We start from the raw sequence: 19,470 nt of genomic DNA, 5'->3' as shown, positions 1-19,470 counted from the left end.
TGTAAGTTCAACACGACTACGCTCCACGGACCGGACATCCCAGTGCTCGGCGTTTCGGTCGTAGCAGATTCACGAGTGGATACTGATTACTTCCAGGCACATGATCTCGGTCATGAGCGTCCAGCGCGGACTTCCTGGCGATGGCAGCGGCTTCAAATACGCTATACCAGATGCCTTTCAAGTCGCGATGGGCAGCTTGGTCGTGGAAGCAACGATGAGAACCCGTAGGGGCATCAGTATGAGCTTCTAGGTCGCTTCCGCGAAGTTCGAGAAGCAGCGACAGTCGTTCGACTGCGTGTACCTTGGTCCGCCTTTGTACAGGCGAGCTGATACTCGGATGTCGTTGGTGTTGGAGATGCTCAACTGGGTAGTTGGCTCGAGGACTGCAGATTCTGTATCTCGACTGTCAAACACCTGCCTCTTCCATTGTAGAGATGACGACGAAGTCTCAATTGAATTTCTGCTGCACTTAGACCCTTCGTCATGCCAGAGTGAACATGTGCGCAGCATTGATACCAAGGGTGTATTTCTCGGCACGGCACGGCACGGCACGGCACGGCCTCCTGTTCCCACATCCCTCCCTCCTCCATTTACAACACACACTCCCACTCCGTCTTGCACGTCAACACCACCTCCCACCTCCCTCACGCTCTCTGGCAAGGATGAATGACCGCACAAAGAATATCGCACCTGAAACAAGGATGTGTCGCGGATGGACGTACCACGCTCCCGCGCCACGATATTCTTGAAACACATCGCATCAAGGCGGATACGTACGGGTCTTGACCGCGCTTGTCACCGGAACATCGAGTGGACACCGAGGTACAGTACCTATATAGAGGCGGACATCTGGTCTCCGCCACGAGGAACGCAGCAATACCATTCGTCTTGCTGCCCAACCTGGACACAACATGAGCTCTTGCCACGCTGTGGCTGCCTAGCTGGCTGGCCGTCTTTGACCCTTTTGGCTAGCCACATTGATATGCATTGCGTGAGTCAGGTCACTCTTACCATCACGTTGGAGGCTTCGCATTGGTGCAGCCAGCGATAGTTTATTTTGACCTCATACTGTGCACGCTGAGTGCTTTGGCTCCGACCAGGGCTGATGTCTTGCGGCTGAATAACCCACAATACCGGGACCATCGTCATCCTTCTTCGACCGCATGCGAGTGTTCGTCGAGAGCCACGCCTCAGAGGCGAGACCACGCAGTGATTTTCCCATCCGGACAAGATTACAAATGCTTCCGTGTTACGAAGCTCTCATCCTCATCGTGATTTTCTAGAATCAGCCCGTGGAGCACCAAATGAATTTGGTATAGCATTCGTACAAGCGGCACCAGTAGTACAGGGATTCCATAAATCGCAGACACATCATGGAGGCACCTGGGTTTATTTATGCAAAACCACGCGGCCTAGGACGTGCGACCACCTGGCGTGGCGTTCATGCGTTCCCAGCAACGTGGTGGCCACCAAGCCATCACGGCGCATAGGAAGCGGCGGCGCTTTCTCCTTTGATCGACAACTTGAAGCTGCTTTGCTTTTGGCGCATATTCTGCTCTTGCGCATTGGCTTATTACAGCTAACTGGGCCGGAATAGATGCAACAATCACTTCTCTGGCCTGCTTGCATTCCTGTTTCGGCCAACTCTGCAGTAGAATCTGCAAATAACCAATTGGGCGTTCGAGAAGAGCCAATCGCTTCGCGATCCTCTTCGATGGTTAGGGCTACACCACCGACGCCATCAAGCAATCAGGCCGCCAAATACTGACAGACTCCGCCTTACGGTACAGACCATGCCCCTGAGCTCCCGGCCTGCATCATGCGCCAAGCTTCATGTAACCCAGTTCGGCTTAACGGAAGCCATTTGTCACCTTGATAGCGACATCTCGTTTGGCGTCACTGGTAAAGGTCTCAGAGGATTGAAGTCCACTCGCCCAGCATAGACTACAAAGCCTGACTGCCATGAGCGCTTTCGTCTCACAAGTCTGCAGCCTCAAGCAGACTTCGCTCGAAACGGTGGCCTGACAATTTGGCACATGCCCAATTTGCTTTCAGCGTAGGCGAGAATTGCTACATGCTATCGTTGTCGACTAGCATGAAACGGACATCTCGGACACAACCACAACATTCTCGTGGACAGTATCGCAGAGGTCGGTGAAATTACCGGTATGGTTGCTCTATGTCACCTGTGTCTCGTCCTCCCACAAGTGCAGGGTACGAATGGATCGATACGGTGGCTTCTCAGCTCGACAGAAAGCTTCGCCGTCGAGACCAGCCGACCGCGAGGTATAAGATGCTGTCTGCCGGCACATGAATCTATTGTACGAGACAGCCTCATCCCTTCAGACAGTAATCGCTAGCAAAAGCTGCATCAGACACGGACCCACAGCACACCTCTTTACCTTATGCCTTCCTTCAAAGTGGCCATGGAGAATAACAGCAATGGCGGCAAGAAGTGAGAGGTCTTATCACATCGTAGAGAGAATGGTTTATTGACCCAGCAAACAGGGTGCCAGAAGTCCTGACTGGAGTCGGCTCGTACTTTGACAAAAGCGAGCAGAAGAATAAGGACGATCGAAAGAAATCGAAGATCCTAGAGCAAGGCGTGAAATCCGACAATAAGAGGAGCAACAACAGTGGATCTAAGAGGTAGCCGATGACTGCCTCTGTAAGCATGGTTTAGTCCCATATCGAATATTCGACCGATATGTTACAGCCCTTTTCCCCCCACAACAACCTTGCTTGACGATGTGGGTGAATTCGAGAGATAGTACCTGCGGAGAGATGCAACATGTTCCTTCCGATCATTCATCGAGCGATCGATGAAGGAAGCTGTGAGAGGCGAGGACAAAGATACCCATATGAGACATAAAGATGAAAGATGACAGACAAGCTACGGTACTTCAGGCAGATATTCAGGCACAGATATAGATTTGTACCACTCACGTCACGTCACAATGCAGATTTTGACGCACGCATGTCGATCCACGAGGGGGAACGGCGGTCCTGTCAATAATGAATGGTATGTCGTCTTCTTTACGCAATCCAGCTGCCTTCGCAAAACGTGAGGCTGTCAAACGACTGAATGCATCCTCACGCCTTGCCGCGTCCCAGCTGAAAATTTCCCATTCGTGCTTGGCTCTGCAGGAGGATCCCGTGGATGTGACTTCCGGTTTCCTTTCCGGTGCATGGCGGACTGTGGCGCAACATCCTGTGTCTCCCATGTCCTCGAGACTAAACCGAGCCCCAGCTACCCGCCCGAGCCCCAGTATAACCCGAGATTACGAGATCGGCTGTTCTATACAAAATCGCGTATAGAAGCGGATAATCGCGTCGCTGCAGCCCCTCCGACCGGGCAACTACTATACTGCCGCTAGCAGCTATAAAGCCAAAGTTTATTAGTAAATTAGTAGTATAGCAAAATTCAAGGTATTGTTAGTTGTTAGCTATCTACTTAGGTCTAAGCGGATTGCGACCTGCCGCCTTATAACTGCGCGAAGCTGTATATGCTAGCTTACACTAGTCTCTTAGCTACTAACTAGTATACTACTATTGCTAAGTAAACTAATAGTACTAAGTAAACTAATAGTGCTAAGTAAACTAATAGTACTATTATTATAGTACGTTATAGTATAGAGGGCTTATTATCTGCCGTACTAGCTGTATAAGCGATAACTACTAGCGGTAGTACTAAGTAGCCTATTATCGTTATTGCTTATAGAATGCCGCCTATTAGCGGTTATATTCTACCTATTGTCTTGCCTACTATTCTTCTAACTATAGACGGTTGTTCTTACGTACTCGAAGGTCCTTAATCTCTCGGCGAAGTAGATCTAGCTTAGAAGGTAGCTCCGGAGCAGCTAGAAGTAATAATAAAGGCTTAACTCGTAGATTATAACACTCGAAGCCGCTTAGATAGCAAGTAGAGCTATACGGTCGATTAGCCTTCTAGTAAGGGCACTATTAAGTGCGGTATTGGCTCTTTACGTACTTATAGTACTTAACGGTAGTTCTTAACTAAGTAAGCGATACGCTAGGCTCGAGTATAAAGTCCGCTATTCTTACTATTAAAGTCTTCCGCTTCTTAGCCGCTATAGTCTTATTTAAATTATCTAGTTCTCGAGCCGTTACTACTCGCTTTATAGTATATAATATAGCTCCGCTAGTAAGAGGTTTACGGTTGCTAAAGATTACTTCCGGTTCTCGTAGATTAAACGTTCTACGGAAATTAATTAACTAGTGCTTATAGAAGTAGCTCGGCAATAGTATAGCGCGGCTTCTACCTGTTTCGAGAAGCTTTATAATATCGTATTTGCAAGGATAACTATAGGTCTTGCTAAGGTAGTCGTTATAGCGGCATTATAAGTAGGTATACGAGTACGCTAAGTGCTTAATCTCGTTGCTATTCTCGTTAGTTGTAGTCCGTAGGAGGTCGTTAGCGCGTTAGTATAGAACCTTTACCTCGAGAAGGTAGTAATCGCTTACAACTCGAGAAACGCTTACCTAAAATAGTCTAGTAAGTGCCTTATTACACCTCTTTAGGTTCTTAGCAAGGCGAATACAGCGACGGTTATACCCTTCTTTCTACTAGTTAAGAAGGCTCTTAAATAAGGTAAAGATATCGTAGCGGCTACTATAGTTAAGCTAGACTTTAATACGTCTATACGTAGCTTTAACTCGCGAGGTTATCTTATAACTAAAGTATAGAACTTCGTTAGTCTAGCAGTCTACGATATAGACCTTATATCGCTACTAGTTGTTATTAAGATAGGCCTTAAATATAGGATATACGTTGTCCAATTTCCGTACGTTCTTATTAAACTCGGCTTTAGTCTAGCTATAGATTGTATAAGTAAACAACCGTAGAAACTTGCTAGTTTGCGGACTGTTAATCTAGCTACCGTTAGCGCTCTTTACTTATCTAAACTCCCCCCGTTCCTTACGAATACGAGTTAATATATCTTGCTATAGATGCTAGTTATATACGATATTCTTAGCTTCTAGTATAACCTCCTTAATAGCGTAGATTAGTAACTCTTCGCGATTAGTACTAATAACTAGGGGCATTAGACAACCGGCTTGTTCGAGGCCCTTCCGTAGTAAGCGTAATAACTCTACAAAGTCCGGTTTATCTAGCTTCGGACGGACAAGGCTAATACTAAGCTTAATAGTGTTATTTATAGGTCTAGCGGCGATAATATCTAATAACTCGAGGTTATAGATATTAGTAGAGTATATAGTGTCGATAACAAGAGTATATAGTATAGTCTTAAAGGCCTCGATAGACTTAGGGTAGAGGGCAACTATATATCGAATTGCACCGTTCTCGGGGTTAGTATAGATATCGTAGTATATATTATTATCGACAAGTAATTAAACTAGGCGCTAAGCCTAGTTCATCTATTATCGAGCGTCTATATTACGAGCCTATATAATATTCCGTACGTCCTTTAGTTTAAGAATAATGCTACGGCCGCGGAAATAGGCTATAATCTTCGAGGTTAGTATTCGAGCCTACTATAAGCGCTCTAATTGCTCGAGAAACTCCGTAGTTCTCGAGCGACGCCTATACGTAGTAAGAGCGATAATATCGTCCTTCTCGTAGTTATAGAAATAGTAATCTTCTTTAGTAGAATAACGGATAACTTATTAACCTTTAGGCTAGCTAGGGTTGATAGCAACTACGTAGAAGTAGAACTAATAGCCTATCTTCTTCGAGATTAACTTCCGCTTTATTACTTCTTGCTTCTAGATACTGTAAGAAGGGTCTGTTAGTAGGTAGATAGGGTAGTAGTAGGTATAGGTAGTATTCGATAAGGAGCTAGGAGGAGAGGGAGGAAGGTAGGCAAGTTAGCCTATTGCTAAGCGCCAAGCCCTACCTAAGGCACTAAGACCCTAGCTTCACTTAGCCTAGTTACATACTAATTACGTATAGCCTCTTTAGCCCTAATACACGCTTCCCTTCTAAAGGCCGCGCCCTCGTAGCCTGTCTATGTTCTACGACCTCTATTACCGCTAACTTAGCAAGTCTAATAAGCTGCTTAGCCCGTACTAAATTAAACACTTAACTACCTGATTATGTAACTATATCAAACCTTACCTTCTAATATAATGTCTAACTCTAACTACGCTATCCTTGTATATAATAAAGTAAAGGGACATAAAGCTATAAGAATTAAGGACTATCGACTAATTACAATACGAGCGCACCTTCCCTACTACAATAGGTAGGTATACGGGGTATTGTAGTACTGCCTCCGTTCTAAGTAATATCGTATTAAGTTCTTTGCGTCTACTCTTAAAAAACCTAGCAATGTCCGCTTCCGAGGGTTATCCGCTTCCGAGGGTTTGTTCTTATTGTTACGAGGGCTATTATTTACTTTTTAGAAAAAACACAGCTCGTCTAGTTTCTATAGGTAAAGGCTATTATAAGTGCAGTAGTTGAGGTTCGCCTCGCTTAAAGGGTTAGAAAGATCGAGGAGTAACCTATTGTCCGCAAGATCGACCCTAGCTAGCTTAGCTCTATAGTTTTGCCCTTAGTTAGTTAGTCTATTAGTCTACTTAATCTTTTAAGCGGCTCAAAGTTTTGACTTAGCCTTAAAGTTTGATTAAAGTTTTAATTAAAGGTGCCTTAAAGTTTTGACGTAGGTAAGGTTAATAATAGTAGCGACTAGGTAATATTAATAATAGCGGCGCTAGCTGTCTTAGCGCTAACTTCACCTTGCTTCCAGTTTCCTTCCCGCAATACTATTACTAATATAGCCGCGCCGGCCGCGCCGCCCTTCGCTAGCTCGTAGCGCGACGCTATTATCTTCCTTACCGTTATTCGTACGCGCGCGCGTATCGCCCTTGTCGATCGCTTAGGCCTTAGGGCTTTAATAGAATAGAGGAACAAGAGGGGCGCTAAGAGAAGAGTCTTATAGGGTGCGCTAGTAAAGAGGTAGATTCTATAGTAGTATAGTCTTATTGTCCTTTGTTGCTAACAATTGCTTGCCTCTAATTAGTTAGCTAATAGCACCCCGGGGGTAGTATTGTTCCTAGGTAACATTATAGGCCCTTAGCCTTCTTCTTGTTCTTTATACTAGTCTAATACTTATCTAACAACTTAGTTATGTCCTTAAAGGAACCTTTAGCTTCCTATAAGTCCCATTTAGGTAAATAGCCTTACTATCTTAATAGGTACTCCTTCTTGCCTTGCCTAGTCCGGTGCTTTAGAATACGTTCTATAGACTATAGCTCTTTACTATCCGCTAGTATATCTTTATATTTAGTAGGGGCTTTATCCCCCTTATATAGGCGATATAACTTAAGGAGGGATATATAGAAGGTATTATAGATAGTGTAATAAGGAGGAAGCTACAACTAATAGGCCTATACGGAGGGGCCCTTAACTTCTCGAATACGGAATAGACCAATGTATCTTAGTGCGAGCTTAGGCCTTGTTTTACCGTTAGGTAATAGGTGCTTGCGGATACGGAGGTTCTTAGTGCTTAGCATAACTATATCGCCTTGTTTAAAGGTCCTTAGCGTATAGTGCTTATCGTAGTAGGTCTTTTAGTACTCTTGAGCCTTTATTAACTTTTCGGCTATCTTAGTATAGATTTCCCGCATCTTCTAAACCCTCTTAATAGCCGCTAGTGTTTCGGGTACTTAACGCGCTTCCCTTTCCTTACGCTCGGCCTCGAGCGATAGGGGGTCTTATAGCATAGCAGCGTTCTAGCCTATTATAGCTATATAGGGTGAGACCTTAGTTAATAAATGCATACTGTTATTATATACGAATTCGGCTAGTTGTAGAAGGTTAACCTATCTATTAGGGTCTTTATTAATATAGCTACGTAGGTACTACTATAGCGTAGCATTTTGCCTCTCTATCTAACCGTTAGTCTGTAGATAGAAGGCTGTTAATAGCCGATGCTTCAGTCTTAGCTGTAGGCATAATTCGCTCTAATAGTGCGATATAAATATCGAGCCCCTATCGGAGACTATCCCCTTAGGGGTCCCCTAATAGCTGTAGAAGATGTTGTTCTATAGGGCTTTAGCTATATTAATAGTAGTCTAATCCTTTCGAGCAGGAATGTAACGAGCACCCTTAGTAAATCGGTCTATAATAACTAGTATAGCGTTAAAGACGTCTTTGCTTCCTCTTCGCTTAGTAGGGGGAAGACCTATAATAAAGTCTATTATAAGCTCTGTAAAAGGCTTCTTTAGAACAGGGAGTAAAGACAACTCGCTAAATAGTAAGTGCTTTAGTGCTTTGACTCGCTAGTATACTATACAGGTCTATATATACTCCTTTATATACCGCTTACTATTTAGCTAGTAGTGTATACGCGATAGTAACTCGTGCGACCTCTCTGTGCTATAGTAACTAGCGAGTTTACTATTATAGTACCTCTTTAAAAGCTCTTGTCTAATCGATTGTTTAGCGGGGACATAATACCTGCCCTTAAACTTTAAGTAACCTTTATCGTCGATCGACTAATTGTTATTACTCTTACTAGATCGAGTCGCCCGCCTACTTATAAGCTTATTAATGCGCTCGACAGTAAAGGCGTCCCTCTACTAAGTACGTAATAGCTTATCTATAAACGATTAACTATCCCTATTTGTAAGGTTATTTAATAGCACCCGTACTATCGAACGAGGTACGCATTGCATATATCTAATAGTACTAGTAGCTAGAACTACTGCAACCTCTTCTATAGTGCTGTCGCTATATAGGCTATTACTATAGATAGCAATGTCTTTAATCGAGTTATTATAGCTCGAGCGATCTACGTCCTTTCTTTTAACGTACACTAGAAGAACGACAACTCCGCTATAGTATTTGTTGTCGCCGCAGGGTCCGGAAGTCCGCTTATCCTACGCTTACTTATTAATAATACGGGCTATAGCAATCTTATACTATAGGGTTGGAAACAAAGAATTGATGTATTAGGTCTCGCTATCGTAATTAGGTCGCCTCGATAGGCTATCGGTAGGGTTACTTACGCCTAGCCGGTATAATATATTAAAATTAAACCCGGCGAGGTAGACGGCCTATCTAGCCTGTCGACCTATAACCCTAGTAACCTTAGTAATGCTACGGAGGTTGTTATAGTCTGTATAGACCTAAATTGTGTACTAAGCACTATCAAGATAGTAGTGCTAATGCTTAAAGGCTTTAACAATAGCTAAGAGCTCTTGCTCGTAGGTCTCGTAGCGACGTTTAGTATTAATTATCTTCCTCGAGAAGAAGGCAATCGGGTACTAGTAGGTATTATTAGCCTGTTATAATATAATAGCTAATACAGCGAACTATAAAGCGTTAGTCTCAATTCGGATCTGTTTGCTTAGTACGAAATAGTGCAACAAGGGGACTTTAGTAAATCGCTTCTTTAGACCGTTAAAAGCGGCTTGCGTTTTATTAGTCTACCTAAACTCTCTAGAAGGGTTTGCCTTAGTCTTAGTAAGCTTAGTTAATAGCATTATATACCTCGAATAGCCCTTAATAAAACGGCGGTAGAAATTAGCGAAGCCGAGGAACGATTAAAGCTTCTTAATAGACGTAGGAATAGGCTATTTAGTAATTGTTTTAATCTGATTAGGATCAGCCTTAACACTATTAGTTAATACGATAAAACTAAGGAAGGCTACCTCCTTAGTAGCAAAGGTGCATTTAGAAGGCTTGTAATACAGTCTATAGGCTCGTAGGCGGTTAAGGACCTTACGGACTATAGCCTAGTGCTCCGCAATGTTAGGTAAGTGTATGTAAATTAGGATGTTATCTAGGTAAACTATATAGAGGTGATCTAATAGGCCTAATAGGGCCCGATTAATATAGGACTAGAATGTAGTAGGGGCATTAGCTAGCCTAAATAGCATAACTAAGTACTCGAAATAGCTATAGCGAGTGCGAAAGGCTGTCTTCTATTCATCGCCCTTACGAATACGAATGCGGTAATAGGCGTCCTTAATATCTAATATAGTATAGTAGTAGGTACTAGAAAGGCGATCGAGGGTCTTATTAATAAGAGGAAGTGGATAGCGATCTTTAATAGTAACAGTATTAAGCCTACGATAATCGATATAGAGGCGCAGGCTACTATCCTTCTTTAGTACGAACAGGATAGGGGCACTAGTAGGGCTGTTACTATACCGAATGCGGCTATTAGCTAGGTTTTCCTCTAAGTACTTACGCAATATAGCAAGCTCTCGCTTACTAAGGTTGTAGAGGGGGCCAAAAGGAACCTCCTTGCCCTCTATAATGTCAATCTTATAATCTATCTCCTTAAATATAGGCAATGTCGATGCTAGGTAATGTTTAAATACATTAATATAGGTCTCTCGAATAGGTACTAGTATACGTTCGAGCTAATTAGGGTCTATACTATTAGGGGGTATAGGTTTATCGTTATTACTACCGAGCAGGTCGGTAGTCGGATTAGCTAAGGCGGAGGCTAGTATTAGGTTGCTAATAAACAGGACCCTAATATTATTAGAATACTCGCTAATATTAATGTGTTTAATGTCCTCTTTCCTAGCGATTCTAAATCGCTATTATTAACTGCCTAAGTCTATAACTATAGCATAGTACTTAAGAATAGGGTTGCTAATAACAATATCGGATAGGAGGCTATCTATATCTACCGCGTAGGCAGTAAAGTTTAGTAGGCGTTCATTTCCGAGGTTGTCTTTTAGAACTATAGGAACATAGTAGGCCCTATAGGTTAAGTGCCGAGCGTTATTAAACTAAGCAAGGGTTAGTAGGTTAGTTTTCGGCAGTTGTCGGAGGTCTAATTGCTTAGCTAGGCGATAGCTAATAAGGGCACTAACTGAATTTCCGGGGTCTAGTATAACCTTTGCCTTATAGTTAGTGTCGCGCCTAGATATAAGACAGGTACGTATAATAGCTAGCACAATGTCGATAGTCTTACGCCGTATAAGGCTAACAGTTAGTACGGCGCTTACTCTTTTTTCGACTAATTAAAAGAGCCGACTAGGGTAGCATTAGCGGCTAAAAGGTGTTTCCTATACTTAGCGGAGGCACGGTTAATTCGGGCCTAGTCCTTAGGTTTGTCGCATTAGCTTAGTAGATAGCTAGTGCTATTACAATTGAAGCACTTTAATCCGGTTAGGGGGTTGCTATAGCCGCTATTACTACTATTATTAGTTAAGCGATTAGTACTATAGGGATACGAGCCCCTTCTACGGCCCCTATCGCGGCCTCCTTTATATAGCCGGCGGCTACGGCCTCTTCTACGGTTATTGTTACTGTTCCTATTATTAGTATTATTATTATAGTAGGAACCTTAATTTCCTCCGCGGCTACTACGATTGCCGCGGTTAGTACTAGCTAGCTAGATCCTCGATTCTAGTCGTTATTAGAGCTAGATAGCTCGTTCGGCTGTTTCTACTTCGACTATAAATTAAATGTATATTAGGTTAGCTTATTCGAATATACGGCGACGGTCCAATTCGAGGATAAGTTCCTATCTAAGTTTTAGGCGTATTTCCGAGATCTATATAGAATTAGTCTTAGGCGGAAGGTTATCCTCGAGGGTCTTTAAATAGGCTTTAAATAAGCGAGCCGATTAATTAGTCTTCTATTTAGCTCGAAGATATAGGTCCTAAGTATGTTATTGCCTTAGTATAGGGTTTCTAAGGGTATCTAGTATAATAGTTTTGTAGGTCTGCTACTAAACAGCGGTCTAGTCGTCGAGGGAGTCGAAATAGTTATCCTATATACGCTTTAGGTCGCTATTAATATACTATATAGCGTATACGACTAAGGAATAGTCGTCTAGTAGCGCTCTTAGTATATTACGCTAGTTGAGTTTACAGTTACGAATATAGTCGTTATACTGCTTTCGACTAGAGCTATTAAACATAGTGCAGTCCTTAAGTTTAGCGTCCTTCTTTTAGATAGGTAGTAAAGAAGGTCCTACTATTAGCTTAGCAGTAGTTATTAGAGATTCCTAGAGGCGGCGAATCTCGAGAAGATTATCCTTTAGCTATTGTTCTTAACGCAAGGCAGTAAGCCTGTTTTAGGTAGCTTCTTAAAGCCTCGCTACTAGCTAGGGGCTAAAGGCTAGTTAGCTATATCGACGGTTAATAATATTGCTAAGAATATCGTTAATAGGCAACTCTAGGTCGTTACCTAGAATTATAGGTTCTTCGGCAGGCCTAGCAGCAGGCTCTTTAGTAGGAGGCACTTTAGCAGGTGCTCCGGTAGGCACTTTAGTAGGAGGCGCTTTAGCAGGCACTGTGCCGCTAGCGTTGTCGTTGCTAGCGCTGCTAGCGGTAGCACGGTTGTTATTTCGTAATAAACTAGCTATTATAAGGGGCGATACTAATAATATATTATTAGCCCCTAAGATGCGGGTATAGCGGAATTAGCGAGTATCGTTCTAATATACTTGACTTAGTGTAATAGGCCGTATAGAAGGCCTTACTTAATAATTAGTACGGTTGTTTTAATAGAATAGTACGTATAGGTCCCGTTCTTTAGGCGTAATATAGTTAGATTAGTCTTATTCGTAGCTATACCGCTAAAAGCTTGAAATAAGAACTATCTAGCTGCTGCCCTTAAAGGGTAGATCGAATACTGTATAAGAAGGGTCTATTAGTAGGTAGATAGGGTAGTAGTAGGTATAGGTAGTATTCGATAAGGAGCTAGGAGGAGAGGGAGGAAGGCAGGCAAGTTAGCCTATTGCTAAGCGCTAAGCCCTACCTAAGGCACTAAGACCCTAGCTTTACTTAGCCTAGTTATATACTAATTACGTATAGCCTCTTTAGCCCTAACAGATACGCTTATCTAGTAAGCCGAAGCAACTATATACCTAGCGGTAGCGATATTTTATACTATTCTTATTCTTCTACGGTTTGTACTGCTTAAACTCGTATCTAGTTGCCTTTCCGAAGGTATAGATATACGACTTAAGGGCTCGATAAAACGGAAACTACGACTCGCGCGGTATTAGACTACGAGAGCGCTCCTTTAGTAAGAATAGGTACTTCTAAGGGCGTAGTAATACTAATCGATAGTTAGGAAGCGATATATGTTCTCGAGGCACGTTTAGTAAGCGACTACGACCTTAAATACGTATTTCCTATAACTTAATAACTACCGCCGAGAGCGCGCCTTCTATCGCTATTTCTACCTCTTCCTACGACTTAACAACTACCGCCGAGAGCGCGCCTTCTATCGCTATTTCTACCTCTTCCTACGACTTAATAACTACCGCCGCCGCCGCTATTACTACTACGCTATTACCGCCGGCGATAACTTTATCGAGAAACTCGTCGTAGGATAAAGATTTAGCTATTTTCGGTAGTTACTAGGCAATCTACTACAAAAGGGGGAAGAAATGCGAACTTTAGGTCTATAGTAGAATTCGAGGCGCGACTTCCTAGGTAATACGCTACGCGCCTATTAATAATACTAACTAGGAATAGAAACAGCCTATATTAGGCGGAAAGAGCACGTAATTTAATACAGAGGCGATTCTACAATGGTGCTAGCACCGGGTTATGCTAGGGCTCGGGCGGGTAGCTGGGGCTCGGTTTAGTCTCGAGGCTCCCATGTGTCTCTACGTTCTTCGTGCCACTTTCTGCTAACCGCAAGTGGTTAGATTTGACAATGGCGTTGGAATTCCGCGTCTGCCGCGAAGTACACCTCCCAACCTCACCCGTAAACACTCTACCGTCCATCGAGCAATGGCTACCGAACTGTCGATTTTCATTCACCCTTCTATGCCTGCCGAACCAACCCCCCAGTCCTCAGTAAATGCTACCTGCATCCTCGGGCCCGAAGGCGTCCTCGGTATTAAAGGAAGCTGAGTGAGTAGAGTGATCAAAACTCGCAGCATGAAAAAAGAAAAAAAACATTACTAAATGGTTCAGACACCTTTTTGGGGATTGGAGCTCAGTTTATCAATGGGGATGGTAGAAAGGGGAATGGGAGGTTGGTTATGGAAAATGTCACTGAGGGGTTGGAGTTGGGTGTGGAGGAGTTAGAGAGGATCATCGCGCCTCGAGGGAAATTGGCGGGTAGTAGTGATGGGGAGTCCGTGATGGGATTTGGATGGGGGTTCTTGGGATTGAGATTCTAGCCATGATGCTGGGATAGAGATGAGAAGTCTGAGTGGAGTGGCAGGAGATTGATAGGCTTTTTATGTGTCTGATGGAATAGCTTCTTGCCGGCATAGGGAATATTGGATCACTCGTACAACTTCCAAGCAGCTAAATCCTTGAAATACGGTTTGAATCTAGATATAGCGAGTAGCGAGATATTTTACGTACGGCCAACAGTTTGTAGTGCGAGATGGCGGATTTGTGAGACTTGAGGGCTGGGAATTTTGAGCTTCTTGATTCATCGATATATTTCCGAGAATCCAAACACCGCTCCGGAAGTTGCCTCACTCACTGCATCAAGGGAACAACTGTTTGCGAAACCCTTCCTCCCACCTAACCCTCCCAGCATTCCCAACCGCAATCCTCCTCAACTCAACCCCACCCCCCTTCCTCCTCCTACCTTTCCCCTTCCTCTCCAGAACCCGAACACGATCCGACTCCAAAATCAAAACCTCCAAACCTCTGCTAAGAAGACAAAGTTGTGCCCGAATCCTCGTGATTGCGAAGCGAGAAGTATTAATAAGGCCCGCGATACGTTTCGTATCACGTACAGAGGAGGAGGATGTCTGGAGGAGAGTGTTAGCAAGGGAAATGTCATCGGAGATTCGATTCCAAAATGCAAGATGATGGCGATGGTGGGGGGAAGAGAAGAGGGTATGGAGCAACTTACATTTCCTCGGTTTGAAATTTTTGACTCGAGCGGGGAAGGAAGTTCGATGGTATTTTTCGCCTGTGAGGAGGAGAGTTGTTTTGGATTCGGTCAGGGTTGTTTTGAGGTGGGTGAGGGCTTGGGTTGCTCGGTGGTGGAAGTCGAGATGGAAGGATTTGGGGTGCTTTGTGTTCAGATGCTGGCATTTTGGACAGTGGCCTAGGAGGATGATGTAGGCTTTGATCGGGTGGGTGCAGATGTGTTGGTCGGCTAGTTCGGAGAAGGTGGAGAAGACCCTGTCGAAGGTGTGTTTGTTGGCGTTGGGTTGATCGATGGTGATGACTGCGTAGTGTAAGCAGTTGTAGGTGAAGAGTGTGGGTGAAGGGTCGTGGACGAGATGTTCTGCTGGGTTTGGGGAGAGTTTGATTGGGAGGGCGATGAGTGGACTTACCAGAAGTCTTCGTATTGCTTGGAAATATGTGCCTAAGCACATACAGTAAGAGAGGCATCTTGTGTTCGTTAGAAGTTGTCTATGTGAGTGAGAAAGAGGTCTGAGTGCTGGGTGCTAAGCCTGCCTTAAAAGCTTAATACTTCTGTGAAAGACAAAACATTGCTAAGTGATTAGAAAAATAGAGAGGAAGGCAAGACAACAGCAATGCAAGCATTGTGGTTGGAGAACAATTCCATTCATCGACCTCTCGTACACGGCGCAGATTATTCGTCTCAAGTCAAAGCGCAGTAGCGTGATTCGCATGTCAGGGATCATACCCCAAGGGCGTCTTCAAGAAAATCAGCGTGACATTCTCCTAAGTAGATCTTTCTGATCAAACCTCAAGCACAAGTCCACAGCAATGCACCTAATCGTACATTCCAGGTGCATACTTCGCATACGAGTACTCAGCCTGATCCCCAGGCTTAATCCACAGCGCTTCCTCATCCTCCTTGTTGAGAGTTCGCTCCAATTTCCGATTGTGTTCCTCAGCCTTTTGTCTCTTCTCTTCCCACTCCTTGGCTTTGTTCCAAGCACCAAAATCGAAGTCGCTCTCTGGTGGCGCGACTTCTCCATAATCCGCACGAGCCTGTTGGGCCTTGTCCGCCTCAGCCTTGGCATTCAGATCATCAAGTATACGGGCGAGCTCAGGTTGCATCTGCGGGGCCTCAGTCGACTTCGCCTGATCTTCTTCTGGCTTTGTCTTGCTTTCAGCCACAATCCTAACATCGTTGATGCCGTTGAGGAATGCTTTGATTAGGCCTCGTTCGGAGACAGTTAGGACCGAATCTGTAGAGATCTTGCCGTTCTTGATCTTCTCATAGCGAGCCCGTCGCTCAGCGCGTTTTCTCTCGTTCACGCCAGTCAATGGCTTAGGTCCTGGGTAGATCTTACGGTGTGCCCGGATTTTGCGATTCGTCCACGCTTCAGCAGACTTTGGGAAGTCAAGGTACCAACCACACACGCCGCCATGAGATGAATACCGACGATAGCGTCCATTGAAGGACAGCTCGTACCAAACATCGAGCTGGCGTTGCCGACGGCGAGCGGTGAAGTCCGGCTTGTGCTTGGGATCCTCAACTGGGAGTCGGCTACTGCGTTGCACCTTTTGCACTCGCTTCAAACCAGCAAAGCGGTCGGTGAAAAGGGGGTTTGGCGCTTCGTACGCCGTCTTGCGGTGGTCTGGGTTCTTGAACTCGCGCTTGGTTCTTCTGCTGTCGTTTCCGGACATGATGTTTGGTATGCTGATGGTTTGCTGCGGAAGGATAATGAACAGATTGGTGGATTCCAGGCCAGCTGGCAGAATATGATCAGTGGAAAGTCGCGAGAAGACGAAGTGAATGTAGAGAGTATGAGGGAGACGAGTCGTGGAGTCGTGAATGCGACTTGTCTGCTGAGGGTCTTCACCAACAGTACAAAGAGCTCTCTTTGTCTCTAATCTTGGATGAATTGGTGTCAATCTCCCACTTCGTGTCTTGAATGACGAGAGACAAAGAGAAGTCTTCGACTCCCTGCGGAATTCTTGGAGATGTGTTGGGGTTCTCGTAGTGTCCATCCTGAGGCAAATGCATTGCCTGGGCGGAAATATGCGCATCGGTGGAGGCGTGTGGTGTACACGGCTGTTCTTAATGCTACATCTATACAATCATAAGCTTTACACAGGCACATCATGCGTCCTCACCGCTGTGGCAGCATGTTGGAAATGGCTTTGAAGTAAGGCTTGTGAACCTTCTCCGAGATTTCCTCCTTGGTGAGCCAAGCAAAGTCCTTGACTCCAAGTTCGCTGCTGGCAACATCCGCTTGGCCTGCCATTATGCGTGCCTTCATGAAGAAGACCTTTTCGCCGTGCTCTTCCTGCTCAAACTCCTTCGTGGCAGTGGCCACCAGCTTGTGGGGCAGAATTTTGGAGATTTGCGGCTCACTGAATCGTTGAACAAGATGCCCCACAGGGTGTCTACCGACGACCCAAGTGTTCATATTAATGCCCGCAGCCTGGAGCAGGATTCGTTCGGCAGCCTAGGAGCATCAGTCAGCACGCCGAAAGCAGGCTTCACCTTTTGAACGCGACATACCTGATACATGCTTTCTCTACCGTATATCCGATCCTGTGGAAAGCGCCACCTCCCTTCTTGGTCTTGTACCAATAGATAGAGGCTGCGATCCAGTTTTCGGCTCAAGCTCTTGATGTCGTTCTCTCTGTCCGCTTCCGTGATGCGCGGGGAAGGTTTCTCAATGACAATATCTCCGATTGGTTTTAGCCCGCCCTCGCCAGCTTTCGCATTGCCACTGACAGCTTCTCCGCCAGTTTCTGCGTCTCCCTGAGGCTCGGCATCAACAATGTCCTTCCCCTCAGCATCTCGTATTAACTTGGCAACAATGTCTTCAGGCTCGCCCAATCGACTGCCAACGCGCACCTCATCATCCCAGCCTTCTTCATCGTAAGCATTGTAGACACCAACATCTCTCGCCATTGCCTTCCGCGCTTTCGCCTTCCGTTTGAATTCGACCAGCTGGGGCGTGCTTTTCTTGAAGTAGAAGTATCGTGTGAAGGGTAGGGCCAGTCGCTCATTGAGTCTCTTCTGGTACAGATAGAATGCTTTTTCGAATGAGGTCAATTCGCGGGTGATTAGAGGTGGTCGTGATAGCACAGGACTGCATGATACCCTGAATGCCTTTCGTGGTCCAGTCTGCGTTACGGGCGGATTCGTAGGTGCACTCTTTGACGGTGATTGTGTGGGTTGCTCAATCTCGGCCACCGCTGCCGCCGAAGCATATCGTCTTGATGCGACGCCATTCCTTCGTATTTGGTTCAAACATGAGCTGCATAGCGTGTCGCGTGAGAAGACTACGCTGTGTTAGTGGCCGGACGTGGGGCAGAGCAAGTAATATATACCATTCTGCGAAGCTATCCGCCTCGCGCTTCTCTGTCCAGGACTCATGCTTACATACACGATGGACTGAAGAATCAGTGCTTCACATGATGCTCCGAGTCCATATGCGTCTCTCATGTCCAACTCCAGGCCCAAAGTTTCGGCAGTCTTCTCCAAACGGCATAGCGCCATTTTGGCTTTCGCCATTTCGACTTCTCCCAGCCCACGCTTTCGACTTTTCTTTCTCCAACGCACAATTCCTTATCATCATGGGCACTTACACCTTCGTGGCCTCCTGATCATTTACACGTGCGGACACCGACCGAGCAGTCTTTTTCGCTAGCGGCACCTTCGCATAAACTCCAAGGGAACTGTTAGATAGATACTGCCGACAGACCTGGACACTCCTTCGAAATTGCCCCAACGTATACTGTAGAATACGAATCTCGCACGCGGACTTCGTGGGTCTTATTGGCCCGGTCAACCTCGCCTTCACATGTTTCTGCGCGGTCTCGACGTGCTTCGGCCATCTCAAGGAATCCAAGACGGAGGCGTCGGTCCAAGTTCCTGAACCCAAGAAGGACTAGGGGGCTCATTGGGTCATCTAGCCACCTCACTTGCCTGCATTTGAGCTCGCTGTATTTGGAGACCGAGATGAAGTCTCCTGTGGACCTGCTTGGCCGCTCTGCTCTGCGGGACATACTCCCGATGTGGCTTCCTTTGCAGCAGGCTCTTCCAGAAGCCCCTGTATGCTGGAGTGCTCGGAGCTACTCAGGCCAATACCGCTTCCACCCTGCGCAATGTCGAATTGTGCTCCTGCTCCTGCGACAGCCTTTGATGACATTCTCAGGACTAAGTGTTAGTAAATGCCAAAGCTCTCGGTGATGTGGCCTGTGGCGGTCCACCTACCTATTCGTTATGCAAAACACTTTTGAGATAAGTTCTGCTGATGATATCTGCTGACAGAAGTACGAGGAGTGTGCTTTGCAGGACGGAATGATTTTGATGTCGAGTGCTGGGCGATAACTTCAAAAGACATGTTCTGCGAGCTGCAAGGCTTTTCGAACAACTAGAAGAGGTGAGAAGAAGAGGCGGTCTACAGATTGGGCCCAATGATCATCACCAGACCATGGACTCTGCGTCACAACACGGACTTCGATGCCAACACAACCCCAATCAAACATCACTTTCCGCACCTGGTACGAAGTCACTTTTCAGGAACAGGTATTCATCAAAGCGGTCAGGCGTCAAGACAGGTCATTTGTAGCCAAGATCGATTGCGACCCGCGACGCGACTCCCACGCTGCTCTGTGAGACCATAGCAGCATCGTATCCCCAATTTG

The 19,470-nt window shown here is 45.4% G+C and overlaps 6 protein-coding genes across 6 annotated transcripts; 3 read left to right on the top strand and 3 right to left on the bottom strand.

Annotated features, from left to right (window-relative positions):
• Nucleotides 1-16: 16 nt before the first annotated feature.
• MYCFIDRAFT_174068 (uncharacterized protein) lies at nt 17-2,338 on the bottom strand (the record flags this gene model as incomplete). Its single annotated transcript, XM_007927489.1, has 20 exons — nt 17-375; nt 415-447; nt 476-584; nt 610-653; nt 691-744; nt 788-900; nt 927-933; nt 961-1,025; nt 1,063-1,102; nt 1,135-1,189; nt 1,254-1,383; nt 1,430-1,583; nt 1,611-1,724; nt 1,774-1,829; nt 1,872-1,899; nt 1,931-1,953; nt 1,982-2,070; nt 2,103-2,175; nt 2,206-2,296; nt 2,326-2,338. 20 exons carry the CDS (start codon nt 2,336-2,338, stop codon nt 17-19), a joined length of 1,650 nt encoding a protein of 549 aa, XP_007925680.1.
• A 67-nt stretch (nt 2,339-2,405) lies between these two features.
• Nucleotides 2,406-2,885, top strand: MYCFIDRAFT_174067 (uncharacterized protein; the record flags this gene model as incomplete). Its single annotated transcript, XM_007927488.1, has 4 exons — nt 2,406-2,455; nt 2,482-2,636; nt 2,674-2,754; nt 2,785-2,885. 4 exons carry the CDS (start codon nt 2,406-2,408, stop codon nt 2,883-2,885), a joined length of 387 nt encoding a protein of 128 aa, XP_007925679.1.
• A 30-nt stretch (nt 2,886-2,915) lies between these two features.
• On the bottom strand, nt 2,916-8,656 carry MYCFIDRAFT_174066 (uncharacterized protein; the record flags this gene model as incomplete). Its single annotated transcript, XM_007927487.1, has 4 exons — nt 2,916-2,941; nt 2,972-3,070; nt 3,098-3,211; nt 8,632-8,656. The coding sequence occupies 4 exons, from the start codon at nt 8,654-8,656 to the stop codon at nt 2,916-2,918; spliced, it is 264 nt and encodes an 87-aa protein (XP_007925678.1).
• Nucleotides 8,657-13,566: 4,910 nt separating this feature from the next.
• MYCFIDRAFT_174065 (uncharacterized protein) lies at nt 13,567-14,230 on the top strand (the record flags this gene model as incomplete). Its single annotated transcript, XM_007927486.1, has 5 exons — nt 13,567-13,585; nt 13,610-13,800; nt 13,833-14,074; nt 14,114-14,160; nt 14,193-14,230. The coding sequence occupies 5 exons, from the start codon at nt 13,567-13,569 to the stop codon at nt 14,228-14,230; spliced, it is 537 nt and encodes a 178-aa protein (XP_007925677.1).
• A 2,630-nt stretch (nt 14,231-16,860) lies between these two features.
• Nucleotides 16,861-18,334, bottom strand: MYCFIDRAFT_203293 (uncharacterized protein; the record flags this gene model as incomplete). The annotated part of the gene is made up of 3 exons (XM_007927485.1): nt 16,861-17,273; nt 17,330-18,053; nt 18,207-18,334. The coding sequence occupies 3 exons, from the start codon at nt 18,332-18,334 to the stop codon at nt 16,935-16,937; spliced, it is 1,191 nt and encodes a 396-aa protein (XP_007925676.1). The 3' UTR covers nt 16,861-16,934.
• Nucleotides 18,335-19,011: 677 nt separating this feature from the next.
• MYCFIDRAFT_174063 (uncharacterized protein) lies at nt 19,012-19,449 on the top strand (the record flags this gene model as incomplete). The annotated part of the gene is made up of 4 exons (XM_007927484.1): nt 19,012-19,042; nt 19,069-19,104; nt 19,141-19,366; nt 19,395-19,449. 4 exons carry the CDS (start codon nt 19,012-19,014, stop codon nt 19,447-19,449), a joined length of 348 nt encoding a protein of 115 aa, XP_007925675.1.
• Nucleotides 19,450-19,470: the final 21 nt, after the last annotated feature.

The sequence above is a fragment of the Pseudocercospora fijiensis genome, assembly GCF_000340215.1.
Source record: "Pseudocercospora fijiensis CIRAD86 unplaced genomic scaffold MYCFIscaffold_3, whole genome shotgun sequence".
NCBI lineage: Eukaryota > Fungi > Ascomycota > Dothideomycetes > Mycosphaerellales > Mycosphaerellaceae > Pseudocercospora > Pseudocercospora fijiensis.
The sequence above is the reverse complement of the archived record's forward strand: the minus strand, read 5'-3'. Positions and strand labels throughout refer to the sequence as shown.